The 12,121-nt window shown below is 32.8% G+C and overlaps 2 protein-coding genes across 5 annotated transcripts in view; one reads left to right on the top strand and one right to left on the bottom strand.

Annotated features, from left to right (window-relative positions):
• LOC127716576 (uncharacterized) overlaps positions 1 to 10,973 on the top strand; it is a 148,138-nt gene extending 137,165 nt beyond the window's left edge. The window contains exons 3-6 of the mRNA XM_052222807.1: positions 1,214 to 1,850; positions 4,468 to 4,527; positions 7,770 to 7,833; positions 8,718 to 10,973. Of these exons, the coding sequence (XP_052078767.1) occupies positions 1,215 to 1,850; positions 4,468 to 4,527; positions 7,770 to 7,833; positions 8,718 to 9,523 (1,566 nt within the window). The 5' untranslated portion in view covers position 1,214 and the 3' untranslated portion in view covers positions 9,524 to 10,973. The remainder of the gene's footprint in view (positions 1 to 1,213; positions 1,851 to 4,467; positions 4,528 to 7,769; positions 7,834 to 8,717) is intronic.
• Positions 1 to 12,121, bottom strand: part of LOC127716572 (exocyst complex component 1-like) — a 98,106-nt gene that overhangs the window by 41,476 nt on the left and 44,509 nt on the right. The window lies entirely within an intron of this gene.

Here is a 12,121-nt window from a genome sequence, read left to right as displayed (position 1 = left end):
AAACATTTGTTAAAGCAGAATTGTGAAATAATATTTTGCTATTTTAAAACAGTCAGATTGATTCAACTTTGTCAAAAAAAAAACCAAAACATAGGTATTGTGTTATTGGCTTGCAAGATAATAATTCAACTCATTTCAATACATATTCATCCAACCTTCAATTTAACCCTCAGGGGGAGATGGGTTACACATGCATAAAGCATGTTCTGTTATTCAAAAGAAAAGAATACCAAAACTGGAAAGTGAAACTAAGGAGCCATGGAGAAGATTTGTTTCATTGACTGATTCTGCACACACAAAATCATTCATATTCGGTTAAAACAATTTAAGCAAAAACATGAAATAAAACAGACCTAGAAAAATTGCTGTTATAAGATTGCCTCAGCCTCTGTGTATTTATATTCATGTTTATGTTTATATTGAGTTCTATTACAACCTGCATTAATTGGATGCCATCTCAATGGTTAATTAGATGGTGTCTAGTCTAAAATACATATCAAAATCTGATCCATTATAACGAGTCCATACATTGTAAATTGTTTCTTTAACGTTTGGGGTTTTTGTAAGTTGGATATACATTTTAGTATGTAATAAATCAAATATGAGAATTTGAGTCAAATCAGTGAACATGAATTTGACAGCTAATGCACCTTTAAGGAATGGATTACATTTTTTTAATAGCTACCATTGGTAAAATTACATCATACCATTAGATTAGAACACTTTTGTTAAAAGATGCGCTGAATATTTACAGCAGCATTCCATTCTGCAGACATATAGTGTTACTTTCTAAAAGTTGCTTAATCTATTCTAATCTACTAGTCCCATCAATGTGTAGAGTAGAAAACTTCTGATTTCATTTACAAATAATCTGCTCTTTGGTCGGGTTGTTGTCTCTTTGACTAATTCCCGATTTCCATTCTCAATTTTATAATTCATGATAATGAACCCTGGCCAACAATATGTATTCCAGCACTTCCAGAAGTAAAAGTAATACATAAGTCTCATAAACATGATAAGATTTCCTACATCATATTTCTTTTGGTCTTTGGTTTTGGAATATAAGATACAGTTTAATTGACAGTAAACAGTTAAGACTACAGTAAATGTTCTACTTTTGCAACTTAAGTGAAAATACTAGAGTTTAGAGTTGTCTTGGTTATAGTAGTTTTACACTGGACATTATGTTTATTTGTTGTCTGTTACATTACAGGATGGACAGGGATGATAAACGACGATACTTTATAGTAGGGTCTGTTATAATGGAGGTTGTAACACCACTGTTTAGGACCAGACTTGAAAGAGACTACACCAGTAAAGGACTAACATCTCTACAGGCTTTCCTCAACACACAGCCAGTAATACACATTCTGTTTCATCTACATCATAAAATTTCAAAGTGCTGTGTCGGTGGACAAAACTGTAACAGGTATAAGCAACCATCCTTACCACTGATTAACTTTCAATGGAAACAGTTATACTCAGAGAAACCTGGCAATGCCAATCATAGTTGCCACTGCAAGTTCACAGCCAATCCTGTTCAACTAGAAGATCTTGATATCACCTTATCCAGCCTGATTTTGTTGAACTGCAATAATCTGACACCAGCTGATAATGATGCAGTAAAATGCTTACGACAATACAAGAATGACAACCTGAGTCATAACACCACAAGCAGAATATCACAGACAAAATACAACAGCTTATGGACAGATCTGACAAACTTTGTCCTACAACTAGATCCTAGTAAACAAGATGACTTGATGAGGATCGAGAGGAGACCATTGGATGAGGTTTTGTGTAACAGCTACACCCTTAATCTACTGGACTTTCATGAAAAGCTTGATGAGGTAACTTTAAAAAAAAATTGGGATAAATATATTAATAAAATTAATAAATTCATCTCATGATGCATTTACATGGTCATATAAACAGAAAAAGTGGAAGACAAACAAACAGCCTAACAAAATATCAGAGAGATAAACATTGTCATTTAATTAGGGCTGATACTTTCAATTTGTGAGGCAGGTACTTATATTTCTAATTTATGATACTAGTAGCTATTTTTATATGTAAGCATCTTAAGGCATTCAAAATTAATTGGTAGATTTTCATCCCCGCCCGCACCTCTGAAATCATCCCACCTCAATTTATTTTATTTTTAAAAATTAACAATTTCCAGATTTTGTTCTTTCCCGTTAACATTCGTTTCATACAAAATTTCCTATTGCAAAATATTGACATGGTTTTCGTATTACTTAGAGTAGTTTAACCAGAATAATTCAGTTGATCAACGATGGCTACACTACATTGCGAGTATGAGAGATTGATTACAGGAAGGGCTTGAAATATTCCAGGTTACATAGTAATTAGCGGTGTCAAACAAAACAAATCATGGTACGTACCAATTTCAGTGATTCTTTATAAAACAATGACTGTGTCAGGATTTTTTTTTACCATAAAGTGCATAAACCCCCATGAATGATATTATTAGCGCAAGAATCATGACACACATTTGTATTCAAAACATGACTGGAGTAAAGAAATCAAAGTGAAGCAATTACAAACTTGTGCAATGTATTACATTGTTGTTGATCGTATAAAAAGTAGGCCAACATATAACTAGATTAACTTCCAAACTATCCTTGTGGTATTGAACCTTGTGCTAAAATTTCATACAGATTCGTACACTTATACTCAATTTATTGTCTGCAAACCAATTTATTGTCTATGAACCAGTACAAATGCTTGTTTTTGGACTTTTTTGGCCCTTAATTACAAAACAGCTACGACATTACCCCCCAAAATCAATCCCAACCTTCCTATTGTGGTATGGAACCTTGTGCTAAAATTTCAGTTAGATCCATACACTTATACTCCAAGTTATTGTCTGTGAACCAAAATGTCTTCGGATGCCAAATTCGCCAATACAGATATCGCCATAACATAATATGAATGCAAAAATTTTTCCGGTTGTATATAATTTAAAAGTTTGATGAAACTCTACAGTATTAATTTTAGTTGGGCTTACAATGAAAAAAAATGAAACTGAAAATTGTGGGACAACCAATAAATTCATGACATTTAACATTACACTTGTTTTGTGACATATAACTTACTTTTTGATAAACTAATCTCTTATAATGAAACCTCATGCACCTGCATGAGCTGTTTATCATATGGATTACAACCTATTTCATTATGCAAGATGTCCCTCATCTGTATATGATGATGCAATGTCAAATAACAGGGATTCAGGACTCATATGACATGTTAAGTTATTTCATTTTGGGTAAAAAATATTGCTAAATGTATGAAAAATAAATTTTCTAAAGATGTAATATCAGGTAAATGAAGAGTAATTTTTTCTTCATCAATACATAAAATTGCTCAAATTAGACTGTTTAAAAGAAGCTGTATATATGTTTTGTTCGGTGTATATAAAACAATGGACCAAAGTGTAGACTTATTTTGCCACTTGAATGACAATTTTCAACATATCCTACAAGGGACTAATCTAAATCCAACAACATCACACGAATGACGAATGCCAAGTAATGAGAAAAGCTCACTCGGCCATTTGGGCCACTGTGTCGCACATATTTTATCTACAGTCCATGGTACAAAGGCAATAACTAACATGGCCTAAAAAAACAAAAACAAAATCTTAGAGAAATGAAGGCTTGAGAGAACATGCAATGCAATTTCCAATATAATTAATTTTTCAAAGGGGAATAACTCTTTTAAAAATAATTGATCGGCACTGATTTTCAAACTCCTCTAAGACATTGTTGATGTAAACCTATGATATAAGTTTCATAAAAATCTAGAAAGAATCGTACAAATGAGAGCGCTGAATGATGCAATTTTCCATATGATTAACGTTTCCAAGGGGCATAACTCTCTTAAAAATAATTGATCGGCACTGATTTTCGAACTCGTCCAAGATATTGCTGATATAAACCTACAATACAAGTTTCATTCAATTGGCAAGAATTGTACAAATGAGAGTGCTAATGATGCAAATTTCTATATAATTAATGTTTCCAAGTGGCATAACTCTTTAAAAAATAGTTCATCAGCACTAATTTTCATATTCATGAGAGACATTGCTCATATAAACCTACAATATAAGTTTCATAAAAATCTGGCAAGAATTGTACAAATGAGAGCGCTAACGATGCAATTTTCCATATAATTAATGTTTTCAAGGGGCTCCTTTAAAAATAGTTCTTCAGCACTGATTTTCAAACTCGTCAGCGACATTGCTGATGTAAATCGTTGATATAAGTTTTATAAAATCTGGCAAGAATTGTACACGTGAGAGTGCTAATCAAAACTGCACGGACAGACACATGGGCGGACAAACGGACACCCAGTATTTCTATGTCCCCTGCAACACATCACACAGGGGACAAAAAGAAATGGTATCAGCATACATACTCTATGTTTTTACTTTATTTTCAGATTGATACTTCAATTCAAGGTGTAAGATCTGATATACAAGGAAACAATGCTAACATGCAGGTAGACACATCATTACATTCGCTATATTTTTCTGACTGTATCTTGAAAAAAAATAATGTGATGTAGTATAAAAGATAGTCAAGGGTGTAACTTCAATAAGTTATAAGAGAAAAATAACATACATGTGTTATTGTGGGCTAAAAAATCAAAAAACTGTGATAACATATGTATGTTACATGTTTCAAAGGGGCAATATACATCCTTTATTTTGTTAAATTGTATACAAGTTCTAATGATATTATTATTGTCTTTATGTATACTAAACTTCAGAAAGATATAACAGTCCATAGTTTGCCAATCATGCATAGTACACCTATGTTATTACAGAAAATGTATGCCAGTAATAACTAAAGGGTGTTATTACAGCTTCTCTACATCTCTTCAAAGCCTTTTCTCAGACATATATCACAATGTATTAATTTTAGTTTATTGTAAGAAATAATGATCAGAGCATGTACTGAGGTTCTGCACAAGCTTCCAAGTAATTCCCAAGTGTCTTATATAGTGAATTACATGCCTGTAATAACTAAGCTTTGTTATTACAGCTTAGTTTATCACTGAAATGCCTTGTCTCATTGATTTACCAGGGTTGATAAAAAATGCATTAATTGAATTGTTAAATTAATTATCAAGGTTATGTATAAAGTTACTGCGCAAAGTTTCAAGAATTCCCAAGTGCCCACTAAAATTAAAAATATTAATGATATATTCAACTAATAACAAACATATGTTACTACAGATTAAGAAAAAAAGAGTAGACAACTCCTGAAAGTATCTGTAATAACACGAGTATGCTATGTTTCTCTAATAACTTATTTAAGTTACACCCTTGATTGATAGACAATGTGACAACTACCCATCAAGACAAAAGGACAAAGCTGTGAACAATTACAGAACTGTCTACAATTGCATTTGTAAACTAAATGTACAAAAACATTGCATTTTTTGGGATTTACATTCTGAAAATGTCTGACAGATCAGACATAAAAAAAGAATAAAGTATTTGCCTTTGTTTATTTAAATACTGAAAACTCTAACTTATTAATCAGATATATGAAAAAGTCAAAGTTTTCTTGAAAACTAGCATGATCTAACAGACTTTTCATTTATCTACTTTGAAATGCACAATGAAAGCGAACTCATATAAAAATTATTATAAAAATGAAAACACAAGAATCTATAAATGTCAAAAAAAAATTGCACTTTTTGGGATGATAATTATAAACTGAATCAAGTTCTAAAATGAAACAAAATTACTGAAATGTAAGCTTCATAACAAAACAAATATGACTTTTTAATTTCTAGCCTAAAATACAGTTTTAGATTGATTGTTGTTTGTTTAATGTTCAGTGGCAAATACTTCATTTACATTCAGAAAGAAAGCAGACTATATTTGCGATTGCAAGCAATAGTGAATGGCACCCTGGTCCGCCCATTGCCACAGTCCCGGCAGCTATTTTGAAAATTCCAAAGTCAAACAGGGCATCGACACATACTAGTTAACATTTATATTAAGTTTCAGTAAGTTTGGACCATTTTGAAAAATTTTCATATTTTGCTGTTTCCATGGCAATGGCAGCCATTTTGAAAATTCCAGAGTCAAACATTAACTCTACCAATGCCAATTGTTATTTCTGTAAAGTTTCATAAACTTTAGAGCATTTTGAAATTTTTCGACATTTTAGCTGTTGCCATGGTTATGGCGACCAATTACATATTCTCAAAGACAGATTCCACATTGACACTTAATATGCAACGTTTCAATGAAGTTTCCCTGGGATTACTCCACCATATTATGCTTAAAATTGCTACTTTAATGATTTTCCCATAATGTTCAATGTAATACAATTCCCAAGTTTCCATAGCAAAGGCAGCCATTTTGAAAGTTCTTAATACTGATTTTCAATCTAGGCATAACAGGCAACATTTCCATAAAGTTTCATTAGGTTGGGCCTAAAAATAAAAGATTTAGAATTTTCAAAAATTTTCCATTTTTGCTGTTTCCATGGAAACGGTGGCCATCTTGCACATTCCAAAGTCAGGTGCACAACTTCACTTGGCGGTCCACATTAAGGTAATCTTCCATCAACATTTGTCCATTCATATCCAAGAACCAGCCCGGACAAAATGTGTGGAAGAAAAAAAAAAAGAAAAAAAAAAAGAAACGAACAATAACAAGATGTCACCCGAACTCCATTCAGGGTGCCATAATTAACAATAAATCTAATAGATAAGTTCTGCAAAGGGGGTTGACATGAATGATGTCACTGAAAAATGAGGGTATATAGGAGAAGAACACAAATTTTGCCTTTCAACTGGCCAACTTTTAGACCCCTTAAAAAGTTTTCCTTAATGTGGAAAGAGTGTAACATTCTACTAACATATATATATATATATCATTAGTATGAACATCCCTATTCTGATTGGACATGGCCTGGCTTTCATTAATTAAGAGCAACCAATCAGACATCCCCTCATTAGCACAAGTTTTTTTGCCAGACAAGATTCAGGGATGACCATATATGTATACTCCAGTCAACAACGAAATTAAATTTGTCAGAACATTTTAACAACTATAGGTTGCATTTCTGTAAATATTGACAATGCAATTTCCCATAGGAACTCCTTTTACGGCTAAAACTGCACCACTTTTACTATGAAGTTTTGAAAAAAAATCATATCCTAGAATGGAAAGTTAATATGCACTACAATTTTTTTCAAAGGTCAAAATATAGGGCTGTGCGGCATATTTTCAACGTTTATATGCCCCGAACTTCTAAGAGTTTAAACTAACACTAAATTTCTTAACTATCCCTACCTTGACTGTAGGATTACCACAGATTTCAATATAAACAATATGCATATGTATATTTACTGGTAACATTCCCAAGTTATGTCTCTATGAGATGAAACATAGAGATCATAACTGGGAACCAGTATGTAAACAAAATTAATTATCTATGAATATTCTATATTTCCCCAAAAGAGGCGTGGTTTTAGGAAACAGCTGTATTTACAAAGTGCAACTTTACCAAAATTTCGAAATTTTTACTCAATTTTTCTATAAAAAAAACAATCACAGTAACCTATGTTTAATATGTTGTGATTTTATTACATCCAGCCATCTCTCAAAATCACAAAAATCACAATACAATGTAAAAACTATATATTGACTCCATTTATATGTGTTTTGTGTTTTAACATGTTGTTATATGTATAAAATTAATTGTATTACTTTACAGGAGATACTTCTTTACATCAGAAAAGATAGGTGCTCTTGTCTGTGTGAAAAATCTGAACAACAGAGTATGTATAATTATATTAGTAATTAAAGGATATAAAAAAAGGTTGCTAACAGCCGTTAACAATAAAACAATTTGTGTTCCTATCAAATGACAACCTGGTACTATTGGACAAAGGACCAACTTAGATATAAGGACAGTTCATTTGAAGTCTCATCATGATGTGAAACTGTATTTTTATACAAATGCAAGACAGTTTATGTTATCAACTCTATTAAATTATTCTTATAACTGAAAATAACTGTTTATATCACACAAATAAAAAACTGAGATGTTCTATCTAGTATTCATCCTTAAAAGAGCTACATTTGTTTAAAGACCATTCATTAAAAATTCTGAAAAGACTTTAGTGTATTGTTTTGTTAACACTGATAAAGTCTAGTAGCTACAGTTAAGTGCCAATCTGCCTAAGAATCAGGCAGTGGTGAAAACATGACAAACAAAAACCCACTCAAGTTTACATTAATTTTTGTTCAAAATGTATAATGGTGCACGAATATAACATTCGTTTCCTTGTCCTGTTCTGGTAATTCAAGATATAATTAGGTTGAAATGCACAAGAAATGAAAAATTAAGGGGAGCTTACTCCGTAATTTGCTATCATTCTAACCAAAATTTATCTAGAGACTTCTCGAATTACCAGACATGCAGAAACGAAAGACCTACCATTTCTAACTCAGGATGAGGGTAACTTCAAAATAGGATGGTTAGGTCGGTGGGTTTTTTTCAGCCATGTTTTGATTTTTTTCAAAATTGCCTGATTCTTACAAAGACTGGCACTTAATATCCTTAGATGATCATATTTAAAGCCAGTTATAAATACAATAACACACTATATGAATATACACCAAATACAACAACCAACTATGTGCGACTTCCTTCTTTCAGACAAAGAACCAAGATACATAAAACCATACACACTGGGACAAGATGTTTTCCAATTACATCATCAGATTAACCTAACGTCAGAAACTCATGAGAGTATTCATGGATTTGTATCAGATATAGAAATGATGGATGATGGTAGACTGGTGATTTGCTTACCTGACCAGAAGAGACTCCTGATCTGTAATACAGATGGATCACAGGTAGATAGTATAGATCTACAGGGTGGACCATTGTATCTTACAGCAGTCAACAACTCTACAGTAGCTGTTACACTGTATGATAGTGGGCGTATAGAGATGTATGACATAAACAATAAACTCAAACTTAAATCAATATCAGTACCTGGAATGTGGTGGTGGGGGAGTGGCATTACAACTATAAACAACAAGTTAGTTGTACATGGTGACAACAGCCTATTGATCATAGATCATCAGACAGGAGTGGTGATACAGAAATTACAGACTAGCTGTTTTCTTGACAGGTTACATGGTTCTGGTGACAGAATATTCTACTGGGTTAACTACCAGTACATCAACAAGCTGTACTGGTACAGTTACACTGATGCCAGACATCATACCCTAACATTACCATCACCACCCAGGAGGATGACTACACTACAAGATGGCAGTCTGTATGTAAAGTGTGAGGATGGATCACTACAACATGTGTCATCTGATGGTGAAGAGTATAAAACTGTTACAACAAAGGGACTTCAAAAAATTGATTGTTTGACATATAATCTTAAGCAAAGACAAATGGTTACAAAGTCTATGGACAAGACAATATTTGATGTCTTCTGTGATTAATTATACAGTCTATGTTATACAAGGAATTTTAACATTTCCATAACATGTTTTATTGAAACAATATAGTATTCGGCTTTGAATGAACAAAACACACAGACCCTTTTATTCAAGTGTATGTGAAAATAAAATGTTGGCATGTCATTTACAATAACTGAAACCAATTGATATACATTCAGAATTTTCTTATTGTTACGGTCAAGTCCTATACCTACTCAGAAATATGATATTCAGAACTACTTATTTGAGTGTTTTTATTAATTCATATAATAATTATTATCTTAAATGAGCTAACAAGTAATTAATGTTGGTTGGTCATTTGTTTTTATCTACAATTTATCAATTAACTTTATATTGTAAAATAGGTGATGTAAGTTGTTTTATTACTTCATATGCTTTATGTTTGTACTAGACATTTCATTTTTTATGCATACCAAAGGTTTTATGTGAAGAAATGTTCTGCTTTTGTCTTGCCTTGACAGAGTTAAAAAGTGAGACATAGGTATGCTGTGTCTGGCGGCGGCGTCAACACTGTATTAGTTTGTGATTAGGTCAGTTTATGGGGAACCACTAGGTGGTAGGTCAATAATATTTGGTATACAGTTGTATTAGCATTGGTACATCTCATTTCCATGGAGATTATTTGGCCCCGCCCCCTCAGTCATAGTCTATTGACTTCGAAACTTTTGCTTAGTTTACATGTCTTAGTTTGTGTTTAGGTCAGTTTATGGGGAACTATATGTGGTAGGTCAATGATATTTGGTATGCAGTTGTATCATTGTATTAGCATTGGCACATCTCATTTCCATGGAGACTATTTGGCCCTGCCCCCTCAGTCATGGTCCATTGACTTTGAAAACTTTTGCTTAGTATACATGTATTAGTTTGTGATTAGGTAAGTTTATGGGGAACCATTAGTGATAGGTCAATATATTTGGTATGTAGTTGTATTAGTATTTGGCACATATGAGCCATACCTGTCAACCCTCCCGTTTTGAGCGGGAGTCTCCCTCGCAAACGACGAAATTCTGGAAATCTCCCGCGCGGAAGTATAGAATCTCCCACTTTCGGATATTCTGGAATAACCCACGTTCGTAATTCTCTGACTTTTTCATTACTTTCAATATAAATAAACAAACAATCGGCGATCATTTGAAAACTTTGGTCAGTAGTTTTTATGTTCGATGTATAAAACTCATTTCTGCTATGTCAACTCCAACAAGATAGAAGTCTTTGTCTGGACCAAGTGGCAGTGTAAAAAAACAGAAAAATATAACTGCAAATCAAAATGTCAAGCAGATTTGAATGAAAGATTTTCAATTTTTACGACCAAGTTCACATGGCAATGAATCTTTTTGCACATCATGTACAATCAACTTTTCGATTTCTTCTGGTGGTCTGTTCAATGTTTGAAAGCATGCTCAGTGTGAGGCTCACAATAAAATCAAAATATGGAATGATCGAAAAAAAAGATGGCCGCCAGTGTAGTTGTGAGCTAAACTAGCTCTGCAGTTTTGGCAGTTTTTATAGTGATTTTTGATATTTTCATGAGATAAAATTTATACCAGAGTGTTCAACTTATGAAATACAACCTGGATTTGGGCTTATTTATGGACATAGTTTCAATTTGTGAAAGATACAGTTTGTAGAAACTTTTTTCTATAGTGAAAACATTTTTCAGTGATTACTATTCAGTGTATTGAAAGTGCAAACTTAAACATGCCACCACCTCTGGCCAATAAGATAAACACCAAGGATAATAAGGACAATAAGGAAATTAAGAACAAAGAAGGAAATAAAACAGTTCAGTCTTTATTAGCACCAAAGAAAGATCAACAAATAGCTAATCAAGGAAATCCACCACCTAAGCGTGACAAAAGAACTTTCTCAGATGTGTCAGAGGAGAGCCTAGAGGGTATTGATTTAATGAGTATTCATTCAGATTTAAAAGATATCAAAAAAAGCCTTCAAGATACTGTTAAAAAATCTGACCTGGACAATCTTGTCAAACAAAAGGACTTAAAAGAACTTGTGACAACCATTGTAAGTAAGCTTTTGTCTACACTGAAGGAGTCAATCACTGAGGAATTTAACACCAAACTAAGGGAAAGAACTGGAAAGTTGAAAGATGAGATAGATTCTCTTAATATAGACAATGAGAACTTCAAAGAGAGACTTAGAACTAAAGATAGGCAAATAGAAGAGCTTCAGGAAAAAGTGGCAGATTGCAACCTTAGGTCCATAGATGCACTTAAATCTGCAAATTATAATGAACAGTACTCCAGGAAACATAATATAAGAATGGTGAATTTTCCAGAAAAGAGAAATGAGAACTTACGAGATGTTTTCGTAAAAATTGTGAAGAAAGACTTAAATGTTGAGATAGAACCATCAGATGTCATAGCAATACATCGAATCCCAGGAAAAGAAGGTAACATCAAACCTGTGATAGCAAAAGTCTGTAACACTGAAATAAAAATCAAGATAATGAGAAATAAGAATGGGTTGAAGAATGACATTAAATTTCATGACGATATAACCCAAAGAAATCTTGGACTATTAGCTAGACTAAACAGGAACGAGATGCTAAACAATGCCTGG

This window comes from Mytilus californianus, unplaced genomic scaffold (genome assembly GCF_021869535.1).
Source record: "Mytilus californianus isolate M0D057914Y unplaced genomic scaffold, xbMytCali1.0.p SCAF_9, whole genome shotgun sequence".
NCBI classification, from domain to species: domain Eukaryota; kingdom Metazoa; phylum Mollusca; class Bivalvia; order Mytilida; family Mytilidae; genus Mytilus; species Mytilus californianus.
The sequence above is the reverse complement of the archived record's forward strand: the minus strand, read 5'-3'. Positions and strand labels throughout refer to the sequence as shown.